Source organism: Lissotriton vulgaris, chromosome 1_2, assembly GCF_964263255.1.
Source record: "Lissotriton vulgaris chromosome 1_2, aLisVul1.2, whole genome shotgun sequence".
NCBI classification, from domain to species: Eukaryota; Metazoa; Chordata; class Amphibia; order Caudata; family Salamandridae; genus Lissotriton; species Lissotriton vulgaris.
The window spans coordinates 190238843-190257866 of record NC_141686.1 but is presented as its reverse complement, the minus strand read 5'-3'; the positions used below and the strand labels follow the sequence as shown (position 1 = coordinate 190257866).

Here is a 19024-nt window from a genome sequence, read left to right as displayed (position 1 = left end):
AGGTGTTTAGCTGAAGCAGGTGCCAGGGCTTGGGCAAGAGTGTGACCTTTTTAAACAGTGGGTAGTGGCACAGTATACCAGTAGTCAAATGCCAGGAAATTTCACTTCTAAAAGAAAAGACATTTAATGATGGCTGTCTATAAAAACCTTGCTCTAACTTAGAGTGGCTCTAACTTCCATTCTCACACAAGCCAATGTTTTTTTTTTACATACGCAAATGCCTACATAACAGTTTTATCGTGAGATACATCAAGGAAATGTCAATTTGGGAAAATCCTAATTGAAAATTCTCTTCAACATGGAGACAGCTTACAGTCTTCAGAAGAGGAAGTAAGGACAAGGGGAATTTGAACGGTTACAGTTTACGTTCTATAGAATGTAAGGCATTATATAATCCAGGAAATGCAAAACAACAGTCACGAAGGAGGAAGTCATTCTAGGTAGTGCCCAGGACTGCAAATATAAAAGGGCAGTGGGAGCTCTGAGGCCAAAAGGTCGCTGAGCTCTTCTGAAGTCTGCACTACACAGGCAGCTCTGTGAGGTAAGTCTGTCGTCTTTGTGGGAGTGGGGGCATCAGGCTGTGTGTGTCTGCATGTATGACTTGTAAACAGACTCAGCGCTTACAACCATTTCAAAAAACCCATTCTTTTTCTACTCAGGGTCCCAAAAAACTGCTTGTTGTGTCTTGTCGAGGTGCATTTTGGGATGTGTTTTTGTCCAGGCCTTCCACTCTGCTTCAGTAGGGAGGCTCCATCCTTGAAAAGAACGGGACGTTGAAATTGTCATGGTTCTACGCAAACCTTAGCAAATGCTCACCAGTGTTTCAGGAATGGCCTCCTTTGGAAGACAAAAAAGACTGTAATGTTTGATTGCGAAAAGGATTATTTGGAAATAAATAGATGTCAACTGAAGGGACGAGGAGAGATGGAAGAGGAGAGATGACAGAGGGATCGGTGCTGAGGGTTGAGGCGTGAGAAATGAGGAGTGAGGGATGAAGAATGAGGAGTGATGAGCGAGGGTTCCGGGCTGTGGAATGTGGCACAAGGAAAGAGGCATAAGGAGTCAGGGATGAGGAATGAGGAGTGATGAGCGAGATCCGTGCCGGGGGATGAGGCATAAGGATTTAGCAATGATGGACAAGGAGTGGTGAGAGAGGGTTCAGGGCTGTGGAATGTGGCACGAGGAATGATGCTTTAGGAGTCAGGGATGAGAAATGATGGATGAGCAGTTCGGAATGGGGGGTGATGAGTGACAGCTGAGAAATTAGGGATAAGGAATGATGAATGAGGGCGGAGGAAAGAGGCATGACTGATGATCGATGAGGAGGATTTCAAATGGGTGCTTGTCAGACTCTACGACAGCACATTGTACATCACTCTCCCCAAGCTCATCACCATTGAATCAACTCAGGATTGGTTTAAAAAGTATCATTAACATAGGTGTCAACCCTGAATATCTGTAATAATGGATAACCACTCTGTTGCAAATGCGACGGGGAACCTGCCCACCGTAACCTAGGTCCCATGAGGGACAGCTGCAGGTTTCAATTGAGCATGGTCCACCTTGACTAGCTTCCAGTTTACCAGGTGGGTTACAAACCAATGAATTGCAGTTCTTCTGAATCCCAGGTGATCTTTCAGGGTGAGGATGTTCAGTTGACGGTATCAAATGCCACTGAGAGATTAAGCAGAATGAGAATACACAAGTCCATTATTCGAAGGACATCATCAGTCATAAAACCTGTGGTGGTGACTATAAAGGCTGCCTTGTGCCCTGCACACCCTTTGAGGCATGGAGTAGAGGCGTATGTTTCCTCTGCAGCATAGGATCCGTAGAGGCAGCTTACCCTTCCAGTACAGCATCATTCTATGTGTTCTGTGCAGTGCAACACAACTGCAACGTGTGGAATATTTCACAAAATGACAACATTTCTCCTGGTTAGCTCCTGCTTCAAGAAGGCATTAGTTTATGGCACAAACACCTGGTCAGCCTAACTTTGCAGATCAAGATTCTGTACAAAGGCATGAGGACTTGTCATATCCATTCAAGTACTGCGCAAAAAATCCATCAAACTGAAAAGAGGTGCAAAGTGCAGTTTGTGCTGAGAAAAGGGACCTTTCAATTGAAGAGTATCTTTTGCACTGGAAAGTAAATGCCCTTGCATGACTTTGCATTGCCTTTTGTCTAGTGCTTAATTTGTAAATGACAGAGTGCGGGTGCTCAAAGCTCCACTCAGAAGACCGCAGCTGATGTAATTAGATGTCGCACGCACAGATTCAAAGCTGTGTAGTCTTTAATTCACCTCCGGCCTCTTTAATCCAGTACCGGACACTCCCTGGCCATTTATCCCACTCTTGCAATTACCTGCTTTCTCCATTTGTGATGCTTTTTCCGTCTTTCTCCACCTCCTCCATTGTGCTATGTCTGTTTTCCTTATTGCTATCTGTAAGAATCTAAAGCAGTAAAAAAGGTGCCCATTCCCAAACATATGAGCCCTTGGCACCCACCGTCACCCACCAGCTCAAATTAAGCACTGTTTGTGTCACTTTGCAAGACTTTGCACTTGAGTTCTAGGGTTTTAAACTCCCTTCTGAAGCATTCTCCTAGTAAGCCAGATCCAGAATTAACGATCCGCACACTTCATGGACATCACTTGGGAAACATGTAAAGTTCAATAGCAGGCATTGCAAGTACTGGCAGCCCAGCTCATGCAAAAGTGTATGTGATCCATTTAGCTAATGCAAGTGCTTTCTAATAACGTCTAAAACCAGCGGGAGCCGTTTTAAGAAGGGCCCAGGGTACCAGCCTCTCATGGGGTCCCCTGATAGAGCCAGCTCTGTTCTGCAGAGAGTCTTGCCCTGGTGACCTTGAATAATTCTTAAACAGATTGTTTCAAATACTGTTTGCCTTTATTGTATCTTTAATGTGTGTGATATGTGAGTCTATTACAGGCATTTTCCGGAGAAATGTTGTGTTTATTTTTCATACAGGAGGGGCCACAGGGGTTCTTCTTGATAGCCTTATTGGGCGGGTGGATTAGCTGCCTTTTGAAGGGCTGTCTAGGTTGTATATGTACACAGCATGTAAATGCTTCAGGGACGCCTATAAGATGTTACCTTGGTATTCCTCACTCAGTGAGTGCCCCATCATGCATAGATTCTGTCCGACCTGACAGCCTTAGTGTGGTCCCCCCATGCATCCAATGTAGTGCCTGCCTCCTCCATTTTTCTGATCTTGTTTTTGCTGGAATTAGGACTCTGCGCACTTTACCACGACTAACAGTGTTAAAGTGCTTGTTCTCTCTCCCCTAAACATAGTAGTATTGGTTCATCCCCAATTGGCATATTTAATTTACCTATAAGGCTCTAGTAATTTGGTACCTGTTGTGCCCAGGGCCTGTAAATTGAATGCTATTAGTGGGCCTACAGCATTAATGGTGCCACCCACGTAAGTATCCCTTTAACCACGCCTCAGTCCTGCCATTGTGGAGCCATTGTGTGCAGTTAACACTGCATGTCATCCTGGCAAAACAACCCTTTTGCCAGGCCCAAGCCACCCCTTTTTATAAATATAAGCCACCCTGGCGGTAGGCCCTGCACACCAAAAATGACAGGATGCAATGTATTTAAAGGCAGGACATGTACTTTTAAGTTTTACATGTCTTGGTAGCGAAAAACCCCCTAAGTAATTTTTCACCATTTTATAAGTGTGATTTCCAATTGGGAAGAGATACGACCCCCAAGTCTGGTGTCTCTGGAATCACAAAGCTCTATTACCTGCTCTTCTACCACCACTTCAAGTTGCCACACCTCTTCTACTACCATTCAAGCTACCATGCCTCCTCTTCTACCACCTCTGACATTTGTTCTTTCCATCCATATTTTTGTTCAGCGCATAGCTGCAGTCACTCTCTACACCTCTCATGCCTTGATTTTTTTGTCTGTCATCTTTCTCATAGTTATATTCAGACTGCTCCCATCCTCAAAGGGGCTGTTTCTTTTATGAACCATTTGCTGGAAGCGGGTTAAAATGAGCTTTACCTACAGAATCACAGAATTGGATTCAGCCCAAAAAGGCCAAGTGAACCTGTCCTGCTCCAAATATCACAGCTCACACTTATAGGCCTTTTCTTCCCTAAGGGCTGATTCTGCTGATCAGGTAACAAATGGCCATGCACAGACGTATGTTGAGGCAGTGCAGACATTTAAAAGATATTTTTTTTGTTCTCTAAGCGCCCAGGTGTACGCCAGAGAAACATGGTTGTCATTTAGAGCCCAGGGTAGCACACCCTATACCCCTGCCTTGCCCTTTTGCTATCCATTGCACTGCATTAGCAAATCAGTGAACAGGACTCTGAAAGGCCTACCTCTAGTTTCCTGTCCTTGTCCTTCCCAAAACTACTCTATAATCCAAAAGATGTTGAACTGGGCGCCTTTCTGAATATCTCAGAACATTACATTGCCTTTTAAGTGCTAGGGGCTTATTTACAAGACCCGTGCACCACCAGAACGCCACTATTCAAATGACGCAAAGGTGGTACAAGAGGCTTGTAAATAAGCCCCTTAGTTTTTATTGCGCTGTACAGCAAAACCTTAACAAATAACTAATTTCTTTCCTATATTTTTCCTTTCCAGAAACCATGATGACATTTATCCTGCTACTTAGTTTGTTGGCAGTGGGAGGTTTGTTACAATTTTTTAAATGTAGCTTATTTTCTATCAAGTGATTTGTTAAATGAACTATTTGCATCATTCAGGTACAGCAATATTTAAGCAGTTAATATCTGTTAGACGGTGGGGCGCTGATGAAAGGGAAGGTGTCTCATTTCTCCACCCTTGGGTTGAGTGTCTCTTCTAGTGATCTATGAAGTCTGATGTTGCTAGTGCCCTGGAAGGAGTGTTTCTATGGTGTCATTGGGAGTGTGGTGGAGAGGGGGTGGGGGTGTCAATGATGGAGCATATCTGCCTTCAGAGGGGCCCCATTCAGCCTAAAACCTATATCTGTGAGGTATGAAAACCCGAGGGGCCACACATCACGTTCTGTAGGGGGCCCTATCATTTCGCATTATACAACTGACCAGTCTTATCTGTAGCAGGAGTATACTGCGCTAGGAGCCTAGGTTTAGGTATTAAGGGCTAGTCCTGCGTCTGCCAAACCAGTGATTCCAAGTTCTGGCTCACCACAGAAAAGAACTCCAGAGTGGGGTTGTTGGTGGTCAAACATACTCGTCTTCGAGGGTCTGGAAAGTCATCCATGCAGGACATCTTTAATTTCTTTTTACACGCCTCCGGATTTATCTGCCCATTTTTATTAACTCACCTCTTCATCCCTTCTAACTTTTGTTTGGTGAAGCTACATGCAGACGTTGCCTTTCTTTTCAAGGAAGACTGTCAGTCACGCAAATATTTGTTCATGCAGTCAGGCCGGAAATGAGGCTCTCATCTTGGCCAATCACAGACATGTACGTCATGTCGTTGGAGGGAGGCTGAGCAATCACTATACTTCCGCATGCAGTGTGAATGTAATAGAGAAAGATGGCGGGATTACCTGTGAACAGTGCGGAGTTCTGCTCTCACACTTGCACAGTCAAGTACTCCCTCAACTACCTAATGCCTGAGACCAGTGCTTTATTTTTAAAAGATTGAGTGCCGGTGCCAAAAGCTCTACCCAGGATCCCGCAGCCAGTGCAATTAAGCGTTGATGCACTGAATTTCAAGGCTGAATGGTCTTCAATTCACCTCATCCCTTTTTAATGCACTAACAGACACTCCCTGGCCCTTCATTCCACCATTGCAGGTTCCTGATTTCTACCTTAATAACTTTTTGTGTCTTGCTTTTCTTTCTGCCTTTCCGATTTGGGTATTTTTATCTTCCCTGCTCTCAGACAGTTATGTGATGTGGGAAAATCAGTGCCAGTACCCAAAATGAATGCTGGTTCCTCACACCGGCAACCACCAGCTCAAATTAAGCACACCCTGAATCGACCTATCAGCCTCGGACACAAACAGAGGAGGCAGGCACCAAGACCAGATAATCATATTTTGTCAATCCTGACAGATTTTGATAGTCCCTACTGCTGCCTGGTTCCCTTCCAGGGTCTGAGCTGGAAGTGAAGATTCTTGAGAACCTCTCTAAGCACTGGAAACCGTTTCCAGTTGAAGCAGAGGGAGGTTAACCCTGGCCCTCACATTTTTAAACTACCGGATCGTTCCTACCCTCTAAATCTCTAATAGTTCAAAAAAAGGGAAAACATTTCACAACTTCGCCCACCCCTAAACCAAGCCAGTCCTGAGACCAGCCAGTCATGATCCTGTCCTGAACACCTCACCCAGATCCACCCTCCCCCCCCCCCCCCACCCAGCCCCTCTTGTGCTCCTGAAGCCTCAGGTGCTCTGTAGAAATGTTTTCTCTATTTTACAAATCAGCTGCTCCATGAGAATCATTCTGAAAGAATGAAAACCCCTTGTCCCACTTTGAATCATATCTCCCATGAGCTTATGTGAGTGCTGCTCGACACACCCTAGAGGAGTTTCTTTCACCCTTTAATCCTCTGTACTGTCAGTCATTGTACTCATTCACATTTAACCATCCATAGACCCTTTCAACGTTCCATTCCATCGGTGCATCAGTCAGTCATAATTATTAGACTCCCTGCTCTGGTATATGATGATTGTGTCCTGGGCCCTTATTATGCAAACAGCACATTTACGTTCATTGCACCGGATGCAACTTTTTAAAGGTGCGCCCAGCGCAATGAAGGGAAGTGCGCTGCATATTGGTGAATGTGCTGCCCCCAGGGCAGGTATTAACTCGTGCTGCCCTGAGGAAGCACTTTCACGCTAAACACGGAGCGGCTGCTTTACAGCCTCACCATGTTTTCACTGTGCAGGCGGCACCTGCCTGCACCTTCCAAGGGGATTAGTGATCCTTTTGCAGGTGGGTGCAGTCAGTGGTTTCACCCTCCTTCAAGGGGATGTCTGGGGGGGTCTATGAGACCCCTCTTCACCCACTAGAAGGGTGCCATCAGGGGGCAGAGTGACAGTGCTTCACCTTTAAGGTGGCGCACTGTCAGTGTGCCTCCTGAAGGCTTTTTTGCCCCGGCGCCCACGTCGGTATTACTGCATAGACACGGAGGCAAGGCATGCCCCTATGCAAATGAGGGAAGGCCCCTGCAGATAGCGCTGCCACTTTATGTGCGCCAACGCTATCTGTGTTACAGAAGGGGATGCACAAGCAACTGTGGCCCCTTCAGTAATGCCAGAGTGACCTGTGGGCACACAAAGTGGGCACAAATGCCCATTGGGCCCCCGAGGCACTCTGTATAATACTGCCCCTGATGTTCAGGACAAGGGTGAACTTACAAGTCTTGTTAAACAGATTCGTCTCCTGCATGAGCAAACTGGGACAGCAGATACATATTGCTAAATCTCACACCATCAATGTACCATTTGCCTGTCAGAAAGAAAGTGGATTATTACTTGGGTTGGATGCTTTTCCACCACATGAAATAATCTTGCTGCTAACACAATGCAACTCAACCCAAGCATTAAAGCAAGGAAAGAATAGAGATTACATTCTGTCTAGCAATTCCTTCAATGATAAACTTGTTCATTATGAAGGGTTCTTGTCAATGTTTGCTGCTTGTGGAGAGAGAAGTCGTTAATAGAATATTACATCAAATCTTTGTTGAACACATGGCCAATTCTGTAATGCCAGGAGAAATGCTTGGGAGATAGCGAACGTTCCATCGGATTTTAACAGATTTAATTAAATGTAACTTCTTTTTGTATTATGATGTGTGGATGAGTGCTGATTAATTTGTTTTTAAATGGATATGATGCAACAATAATTTGGATTTAAGGAAGAGGCTTCCGTTGGTATTTTATATTTTCCTATTACTGAATTAAAATGTATGTTTACTATTAAGTAAGACCTTCCCTCTCTGCTTTGTATTTTGAATATTACTAGGTAACTGTCAGAACAACACCACGCAGACACCAACTTCAACAATAAATGCCAATGAAAGGTGTCTCTGTGTTCAAGGCTCCTGTGATCAGGGATGGGTGCAGTATAAGAATGCTTGCTACAAGCGATTCAATGACATAGTGTCTTGGCCGGAAGCAGAGGTAAGAGTTCCATGCATGCTCTAATAAATACAAAGGCTCTTATTTACTAAGGTTTTCCATAGATTCTTGCTAGATGAATTTACTAACCAATTTAAAGGCGCGCAGATGCAGTGCTAAACTACCTAAAGGTGCAACCTTTAGTAAAAATGGGCCACAATCTATTGAGGATAATGATCGATGCTGATCACATCTCCATGGGCCCAATTCAGATAATGAACTTAAGACTCAATCCTAAACTTACTACTAATTTGGTATTCACAGAATGCACTTACTACTTTTGGTATTCCCAAAAGTTAGGATTTTGTCTTAATTCTGTCTTGACAAAATCCTAACTTCTGTGAATACCAAAAGTAGTAAGTGCATTCTGTGAATGCCAAAAGTAGTAAGTGCATTCTGTGAATACCAAAATAGTAGTAAGTGTAGGATTGAGTCTTAAGCTCATTCTGTGAATCGGGCCCCTAGTCCTTTATATAATGCCTTGTAACCTATTACAATGCTATAAATATGTTTTATCAATAATGATGACCGTTTATGAATGTTCTATCTGCATTCCAAGTATGCATATTAGTGATGCCCACCACTCCCATTAGTATGGTAAGATTTATGAGACTAATTCAATATGTAGTGTGTGTAGGTGTAATTTTTATACAGGTTCCCAAGCTACTGTCATGAAGACAATAGTGTTTCAGCACCTTTGGGCTTATCTCTAAATTCCCTGCAATTAAACTTTGTAGGCGCCCGAGGAATAAAGAGGAATTGACAACATCCGCAAGTTCAATTTACAGGGTAACCCATTTGGCTACACACTGAAAACCTAAGTTGATAGATGAGATTAAATGTGGGTTTATTACAAATCCAAAGCCAGACTAACATACACATACCTCAGAAATATATTGTAAAGCTACAAAAACACACCAGCAGACCAACTTGTATAACAAAGTTCAGTCTCAATAGCATGAAGAATACAAGAAATTCAGTAATAGCATCAGCATTTCAGAAGATAAGGAAAATAATTTGATGGTCAGGATACGATATGAGGTCACCTTGCCAATTATGCATGCAGACCTCTAGATAGTTTAAAGTAATCCAACCTAGACAACAATAAATGGGAATACCATAATCAGATCAAGTAAGGTAGGAAAAAGGCCTCTGAGCAACTGACTCGGTAATCAAGGATAAACATTCTAAGTGACATAAACTAATTTCAAATGACATCAAGTCATGGAATACCACAGTATGAGCATTGTAGAACTTCTGGAGAAGTTCTCCAAAATAAATAATTTGATATAGCATAAAGCCACACAACAGAGATATCGCAGGGAGGTCTGTACCTCTCCAAGTCTAAGGGGAATCTGCCTAAACTGAAAATATTACCATCTGTTAAACTCCACAGAACATTTGATAGTCTTAATTCATGAGTCCCTCTACTTTTAACCTTCTCACTGTGAAACTTTTCACCCTCTATTCCTACTCCAATCTCCTGGTCCTTGCATCAGAAATGCTGTTGGATTATTCCAGTCTCCAGATATCATGTGAATGCTGCTACTCCCTTTGTTTGTTAGTGCCACTCGTCCTTGCCAGTGTTCTTCTCTGAGCCTCACAATCTTCCATACACAATCTTCCTTTCACTAAGTAATGAATGCCTTGAGACTGCACCTGCAGGGGAGAGGACATGCAAAGCAAACAACTTTCGCTTTGAAGGTTAAACGTTAAATCCAAATGCTTCAGGCCTTTGGTCAAGCTAGCATTGCAAAATACTTCAATGCACAACTGAATGCGCGATATATAGTCATAAAACAAATGCAGGGTACTATTTAACTGAATATGTGAATGTATTTGAGCCAAAGAGTCACTTAATCTACACAAATGCAGATATAAACAAGAACAGCAAATAGGTATTAATATGAAGAAAACATTAGTATACACACTCATGGAAGTGTCTAGATTATACAGCAAGTATCTCGGTCACGTGCACGACTTTACGTTAATGATAAAAAACACACAATTACATAGACCATGTGTGTATATATATGGCATGGTTAGAACATGAACGGGTGGTTCCAAAAGATGCTGCTCCAGTACAACTTTCGGTAAACAAGCATTGGCAACAACAATAGCTTTCAATTAGCACAGGAATTGCATCCTGAGTCAATAAGATCAGGAGTGGTCCATTCTTAAGAGCAGAGAGCCTTTAATGCCGCTCTAAATGCGCAGGCCCCTAGTTGCCTGAGCTGATTTTTGCATGCTGAAGATGTCACAGCTCTGTGGGTGTGACCTTTTCAGCCTGGCAAAGCACTGGGAGGACTCATGATCAGGGGTAGCATTACTGATAGCCTGGAACCTTAGGGTTTTAAGCCCTGAAGTGCCGAAGGCAGAGCACCTTTCATTGTCACATTGTCACAAAATGGGTCGGGGCTAGCAAGCTTCACTGACCCTATGCCACTCTATGACAGATAGGGACTGCCGATTTCTCCATCCAATAAGTGACGACTGCAGAACCACTCCTGCAGAAGGCTCGAGGCCAAGATCTATGCTGCATCTGGTAAGTTCATTTTATTTTAATGTTTGATGTGTGCCTGCATATGTGCATGTACAAAAGTATGTGGATTTGTGAGTGTGTGCGGTGATATGTGTGTGCATGTGTGCTTGTAAATGGTGTGTGTATGTGTAAACACTTGTGAATGCATGTGGGTGTGAGTGTGCATGTAGATCGATGGATGCATGCCCTCCTCTACCTTTAATTACCAGCAACCAGTGGATAAGATCACATGCACCCTGTCACTCTCCCTTGCCAAGATACATTCATTCATCCACTGATTGACTCATGCTTCATTCACCAATTTACTCATGCACAGTAAAACATACTCAAAAACTCCCAAAAGCACATAGAAGACAAATTTAAATTATATAGTTGAAAAAAAAAAGTAGTCAGCGGCCATCTCTCTGAGGAAATATAAATTTTATGGTCAAGTTGTGTTCCCTAGCGCGTACCCCACCGACTCCATGTACCAGCTTAAAGTGCATGTAACTTCTCTCCTGTGTCAGTTATGAAGACGCAAATGCATTTGCGTCCAACGTTAACCTGTCCTCTTTCAGATCCACCCAGAAAGGATTAAATAGCCCGTTCCTAAGTATGCTATGCCAACGTCTTTTTGTAGTGTACTTTACATGTTTTCCTGCTCTGGCAAAGTAGGCCCTGAATTTCTGCCATCGAGCCTCTTTTCTGGCTTCTGACTCTGACAGCCTCAGCCCAGGCTGCTTCTGTACCCGTGAACTCTGACTTACTTCCAGCGCGGCCCATCCCGCTCAGCTCAGCCTGCTTTCTGCCAAGTCTGACTATAACCTTCGAGTTATCTGTTCCGCTCTTCGAAAATGCATTCCTGCCTACTAGCTTCAGTAAACATCCTCCCCAGCTGCAGAGCCAAAGGGCCGACCTGTCTCAGTGCAAGTAATTCATAGCTCCTGTTGCCATGCTTCCATGGAAGGCCCCTTGCCCCCACGCTTCTCATGCAGACACTTAGGCGCTTATACACGCATCCACAGTTAGTATAGAATGGCTTCTACCCTAGAGACCTTTCCGTCCAGATAATATGGTTCCTAAACATCAGATATCAGATATGATAGAAGTACAAGTTGATCTGACATGCCAGACTTCTGTCTCTTTCCGTCAGTGTAAATGTCAAGTCCCCTGCACCCCTCCAGTTTCACGTCTATCACACGTCATGCAGCTGCGCGCGCTTCCAAGCTTCCGATTTCTGCTGACATTGCAACATTTCTGTTAGTGCCACCCCTTTGTGACACCCATCCGTGACGTTTCTAGCACACACCTCCAGTTCACGCCTAGTCCACGCCTTCTGATTACGTACTAGTAACACGTGTATACTGTTATCTTGTCTTCTCTCAGCTGTTACGCCTACTATACTGTTTCTTATGACATGAATTAAGTATATAAGCTATGTACTGTCAATAAAATGTAGCGCGCTCTATCCCTTCTTCCACCCCTGCGGTGGGAAGAACATGATATTATGGTCCTGACCATTCCTTTTTGAGGAATAAAACCCCTAAGAACTCTAACACCACGGACTCTGGTTCTTTCTTTCCGATTTGAGTTATTATTGATTAAGTACTTACCTGCATAGAAATTAAGAGAGTAAATTATATATTTACGACATTTTGGCGCCCGAACAGGGACCCCTCCCCCACCTCACGCGCCGGTTGGTGCGTTGCAAGCAATGTCCCCTGCCATCAGTTAGATGGAAACTACGCGTACCGGCAGGATTTCCTGCATCTCCCTCTGACCCACGGAGGTGACGAAGACTGCGATCAGTGCCCAGACGAGGCGGTGAGGAGTGCGGAGGATCCCGACCAGAGCCTAGCCGAAAGAAGCAAGGTCCGAGGTGTCAAGAGGCCCACCAGGTTTCCGAAGTTTTCCGAAGTTTTTCGAAGTCGAGCCGAGTCGAGTCGAGTCCAGTCGAGTTTTCCGAGGCCTTCTGTTTCCGTGCTTCCCGGTGAGTACCATTGCTGGGACGTATCTAGACGGGTTTGGGTACACAAGTCCGGTCTGCACTGTTACATCAGTGTATCTGTACTGTTTAGCAGTACATCCAGCATAGGGGGTAGTCGTCTATGTCTCAAATGTCTTTTTCATGTGATTAATGTCGTGATATGAATGTGACCGTTTTTTTGTGCATTATTGTGTTTCTTGTGTAAACTAGCTGTATCCAGTATTAAGTAGTAAGGATTGAGCATTCAGTAATAAGTAAACAAGATGCCGTTTTTCAACAAGCTAAAGCAGATAGGAACTAGGAAAGGGATACTGGAGGAAGAAATTCCTATTCCCCCTAGGGACACTCCAGGTAACTTTATGTATCACAAACATGGCATAGACGCCATATTGTATCTAGAGTTATGGGCCGACTATACCAAGCATCTAGACGAAAGACACAGATGGCCTGTTACCGGAACATGGGATGCCGAGTGCATCATGAAGGTAGAGGAAGTGCTATGGAAGAAGAAAGCTAGACAATCTCAGAAAGACGCCATAGAATTTTGGCGTAAGGAATCACACAAGCGTGCTGAGAAAGCACTCCGTAGAGAAGACAGACTTAAAGAATCAGAAAAAGCACAAGAAAACGAATTAGTTACTGAAGGGATCCGAGTAAAAACAGAACAAATAGATCGTGCCCGAAACAATCTCGTGAACGGTATGTATCTCGCGGCCGAGGGTACCCCTAAGGCCCTATCAGAAATACCGAAAAACTTACCGCCGCCATTAATTCCAACTAAAGTAATGCATAAGACTACTAAAGACATATTCCTAAATTCTTATCTAGAGGACGTAGCACCGGCTTACACCAATCTGCCTGTTCGTACCTTGTCTACCGACAGAGACGGGGGTGGTAACACGCCCCCAGATCATGTTCCGCCGGTACCGCGACAGACCTCCCCCGTTCCGCCGGCCCCACCACTTCCCGCCAAAATTGACCTACCGAAACCACGTCTACCTGATTCTACTAAACGACAAATTCAAGTTCAGATACAGACTCCACAGGGAGATAATGCCCAAGCCTCCGCTTCAGGAGGTGCGACCGCGGGTCTACGGACCCCGCCATTAACACACAGATTCAATCTCAGGGATGTGCAGAGTCCTCTCACGTTCAGGTCACCCCGACTTGACGCATTAAAAGAAAACCTCTCAGTTTGCAGATATGATCCAGTACCCGGAAAAGACGATCTAATGATATTGGCATCTCTACGGTTAAGATCTGCTACTGATATCTTGCTATGCTACGTAGGAATGAAGGACCGTCTAGATAGAATATATGAGTTTGTTCAGACAGGGAAAGACCCTGACAGTATCAAGGATGCCATGGAGAAACAGAAAGTTGATGTTCAAGCACAGCTACTACGATTTTTCATAAATTGTCTAATAAGAGAACGAGACAGGCCTGGAACAGATCAGAGTGAATTAGATGCACTGAACAAGTGGGGTCAAAATATAGCTGAAGGAAAACATGACAAGGGGACTTGCATAGCCAGTATGTACAAGAAAATTAGAAAAGCAGTGATAGCAGTACACCAAAAAGAGAAAGAAAAAGATTCCTCCGAGGAGGAAGAAGAACTTGAAGAACAAGAAAGGACTACAGATACTATAGCGTATGTAGGTAAGGGAACTTACCTTAGGAAGGGCATCCGTCCGGAAAACAAGAGAGTTTTTCTCTCTGCTTTAACAAACCCGAATTCTTCTGAACATCAGTTCCAGGAGACTGATAAAAGACTACGAGAAAGAATGGGGTACCATGTACTCAATTCAATGGATGAACAAGAACTAGCCCGGTCAGCCATATTATGGGCTGAAAATCCAGACATATATAATGATGATACCTTAGCACAGACATTTCTGAACCTTTCCCCAGACGAACAGAAATTAGCAGGTGTGTACATGATTCAGCACCTCCTCACGAAATACAGAAACCAACATTCCGATCCAGGTCCCTTACACGAAACATTAGAAGCATTACTCATGGATAGATGGAGAGGTTTCAGTACCAAGTTAATACAAATAATTCTAGAACAACGACATAAATATAACACTTTCGTAAGCCCTGAATATGTTCCTGCCCCGCCTTCAGAAAGGAAAATGTACCACATGCAATGCGGCAGTGGCATTGAAAGCCAGAACCCCTTACGAGAAGTACACCCAGTTATGGGTGCGGATCACCTCTTGAAACGTGTATATGTACACACGCCACTGACTAAGTTAGAACTGTTAGAAATGAAGAAACTAGTCCCGTGTCATGATAAAGATCCTGCAGGTTTTCACAGAGAGCTTAAAGACATGTTACTAATGGTGGATTACACGTATGAGGATATCATGAAAATGTTGAAGGTGCTGTTGCCTACGGGCATCTACGAAAAATTAAAGGAAAAAGAATGGGAGGTGGGGGACACAAAGATTGTATGGGCAGAAATAGAAGACGAAGAAAGCAAACGAGTCCCAGGGGTAGGCCTTGGGGATAAGACTAAAGCATTACCCGGTTTGATAGTACAGGTCCTGCCAAGATTATTGACAACTAGAAAGGAAGACTGGGACGCCATCTCGTCCTGTAAACAGAAACATGATGAAGATACTAGTGACTTCTATTCAAGATTCGAGAAATGTTTCATTATTAATAGTGGCCTAAAACCAAGTAGCGAGTCATATCCACACCTTTTTGTATCAAAACTAGTCGAGAACTCCCTACCATTAGTTAAAAACCGAGTGTACAAGGTTGAAAGTACTTGGCAGGCAAATACGCCATCCCAGATGTTACAAATGTTACAATACCATCAGAATAGAATTAGAGAAGAACAGGATCAAGAACAGAAACGTATGAAAGACACGAAAATGAAAATGTTAGTAGCTCAGACGGTCCCAGCCGACGGTCAAAGGAAGGGTGGGACCCAGACAAGTCACACTACAGCTCCCGGTAAAGGGACATGCAATTACTGCAAGCAGCCAGGTCATTACGTACATGAATGCCCCGTCCTGAAACATAACATAGCAACAGGTAAAACTAAAGAGAGACCGCATCCACCTAGACAAGATCAGGTTCAGCATCAGACCTCACAGAATGTACAGCCCATGCAGAACACACAGCCTATGCATGCTCCATCTCATACAGCACAGACAGTAGCCGTACCACAGCCCATTGCCGCGACTCAGCAAGTTTCACAACAGATGTACCAGTATGCCCAATCTGCATATCCAGATTACCCCCGATATACATGAAACAGCCTAGAGAGGGACGGTGGCTTGCCTCTTATAGAAATTCCTGTAGATCAAGAAGGTCCTTATGTACACAGTCACGTATTGGGAAAAGACAGAAAGTTTTTAATTGATACGGGGGCAAGTCGCACCACAATCAGCCATAATGAAGTTCCAGGGGCACCCCTCTCAGGCTCACAGAATGTTTCCCTTGGTTTTTCAGGACAGCCTATTGTAAATGAAGTATCGGAACCAGTACCCTTGGCTGTGGGTCCATTATCACGAGTTACAGATTTGCTACTTACAAACTCATGCCCAGAAAATCTGTTAGGAATTAAAACATTGAAGGCTCTAGGAGCTATAATCTGCTGTTCCCCGGAGGGAGTTAGACTCTTTCTACGGGATTTCAAGGGTCACTATGTGTTGCGAGAATTCGATGTCAGATTGATAAATGTACCAGATCACCTATGGGCAAAGGGCCCAACTGATGTAGGTTGTATGCATATCACACCATACCGTGTTACACTCAAGACAGGAATTGTTCTACCACGAATCAGACAATACAAGTTACCACCCGATGCTGTAGTGGCTTTACTGGAAATCATTGAAGAGCTTATAGCACAAGGAGTGGTCGTAGAGACTGACTCCAATATCTGTAATTCACCTATCATTCCAATTCTTAAGCGTACTGACCCCAATGCACCGCCAGTATATCGGCTGGTGATTGATCTTCGAGAACTGAACAAATGTATTGTACCACAGTACCCTGTGGTCCCCGATATCTCTTCCCTATTGACTGCTATTGATTCAGAAGCAACGTTCTTTACTGTAATTGATCTCAAGAACGCTTTCTTCAGTGTACCTATTGATCCGGAGAGCCAATATCTCTTCGGATTCAGTTTAAATGGACGAAGTTTCAAATTTTCCCGCGCACCTCAAGGATTCACAGAAAGCCCCAGCATCTATAGTCAAGCACTAAAAAGGCAACTAGATTGTATTCAAATGCCAGTTAACACAGCCTTACTGCAATACGTCGATGATCTGTTGATCACCGCACGAAGTGAGCCCGAATGTGAACGAGCATCACTGACAGTTCTACATTTTCTGGCAGACAAGGGACACAAGGTGTCTCCTTCGAAGCTGCAATTCTGTGTTCAGCAAGTTGTGTACTTGGGTCACTTGCTGTCCAAAGTGGGGAGACAGCTCACTCCCGATCGCATTCAGTTAATCGTAAACATGCCACGACCCCAGACACAAAAGGAAGTGCGGGCCTTCATAGGCCTCACCTCGTACTGCAGACAATGGATTCCTCAATATGCATTTCTAGCTAAATCACTCATCCAGTTAACGACGCAGGAGGCAGCAACCTCGACTGTCCTCCCTTGGACTCAGGAACATACACAAGCCTTTGAGGAATTAAAGAAAGCATTATGCCAAGCACCAGTTTTAGCGACACCATGTTACAGCAAACCGTTTACACTTTTTGTTACAGAACGTGATGGTACAGCATTGTCTGTCCTCACTCAAGATCAAGCAGGTTCACATAAGCCTTGTGCTTATTTCTCAAGTACATTGGATTCAGTAGCCCAGGCACTCCCTGCATGCTTAAAGTCAGTAGCAGCAACAGCGTTAGCAATAAGACAGAGCGATACAATCGTTTTAGGCCATCAGTTAACAGTACAAGTCCCACACTCTGTAGAGGTTCTTTTAAATAGAACTCAGACTCAACACTTGACTATAGCACGACTGACAGGTTATGAATTAACGCTATTCCAGCCACACATAGAGATAAGATGCTGCAGCATTCTGAACCCCGCAACACTGCTACCTACAATTATGACAGATCCAGCCCCGCATGATTGCATAGAGATCATTAATGCAGTAACAAAGCCCAGACGAGACTTAACAGATGTTCCATTGACAAATCCAGACCTGACACTTTATGTGGATGGTTCATGCATGCGAACAAGTACAGGAGAATTAGTGGCCGCATATGCCGTGACCACTGAAACCGAAGTTAAAGAAACACATCGTATCGATACACTGTCTGCTCAAGCGGCAGAGCTTATTGCTCTGACTCGAGCCTGTATACTAGCCAAGAACAGAAATGTCAACATATACACTGATTCCCGTTATGCGTTCGGAGTTGTACACGACTTCGGCATGTTATGGCAAGAACGAGGTTTTCTGACCTCTCACGGTGCCAAGATCCAACATGGTCCCCTCATTCAAGCACTGTTAGAAGCAATACATCTGCCTTCAGGCATATCCGTTATGAAGTGTAAAGCACATACTAAAGTCACAGATTCTGTTTCCCAGGGTAACGACCTGGCAGATCAGACAGCAAGACATACAGCATTGACTCACACTCAGACAACTGACATGACAAAGACAACCGGACCGACACATTGTATGACAGTCAGAGATCCCACACTAGATGTTATCGATATTCAGACACATGCTACCCCAGAAGAAATAAAGAAATGGATTGAACTAGGAGGGATCCAGACAGATCAAGGTTGGATGACGAAGGGAAAATCTACATGGTTTCTCCCTGACTCTATGGTTCAAGTCATGATTAATACAGCACATAGTCCAGCACATCTAGGAGAGAAAGCGATGTTAGACAGTTTACAAAATCTTTGGAACAATAAACACTTACGAGCAGCAGCGAAACAGAAACTGCGTACTTGCATGATCTGTTGTCAGTTCAATCCAGGTAAAAGCGTCCCTGTAGAGCAAGGTGGATTTCATCCTCCCGATCACCCTTTTGAAGTCCTCCAGATGGATTATATCCAGATGGACCGTTGTCGAGGATTTAAATATGTTCTCGTAGTTGTTTGTGCTCTGTCCCGCTGGACCGAAGCATACCCAGTCCCAGATTACACTGCTCCGACCACTGCCAGGCAGTTGGTTCGTGAATTTTTCCCACGGTACGGCTTGCCTCGTGTCGTGTACTCAGATAACGGTCAGCCATTCTCATCCGCACTAATGAAAGAAGTTTCTTTATTACTAGGATACCAGTGGAAATTCCATTGTGTCCGACACCCCGAAGCCGCAGGCCTTGTAGAGAGGCATAATCAGACATTGAAAATACGACTTGCTAAAATATGTAAAGAGAAAGGGGTCGACTGGATAGTCGCCCTGCCAG

At 44.2% G+C, this 19024-nt stretch overlaps 2 protein-coding genes across 2 annotated transcripts in view; both read left to right on the top strand.

Annotated features, from left to right (window-relative positions):
- Nucleotides 1-407: 407 nt before the first annotated feature.
- The window catches only part of LOC147734882 (C-type lectin mannose-binding isoform-like), a 79925-nt gene continuing 61308 nt past the window's right edge, over nucleotides 408-19024 (top strand). The window contains exons 1-3 of the mRNA XM_086953659.1: nucleotides 408-541; nucleotides 4635-4682; nucleotides 7969-8126. Coding sequence (XP_086809785.1) covers nucleotides 4640-4682; nucleotides 7969-8126 — 201 coding nt within the window. The 5' untranslated portion in view covers nucleotides 408-541; nucleotides 4635-4639. The remainder of the gene's footprint in view (nucleotides 542-4634; nucleotides 4683-7968; nucleotides 8127-19024) is intronic.
- The window catches only part of LOC147734881 (alpha-N-acetylgalactosamine-specific lectin-like), a 379481-nt gene continuing 360957 nt past the window's right edge, over nucleotides 501-19024 (top strand). Inside the window, exon 1 of the mRNA XM_086953663.1 lies at nucleotides 501-541. The gene's annotated coding sequence lies outside the window, so the exon portion shown is untranslated. The remainder of the gene's footprint in view (nucleotides 542-19024) is intronic.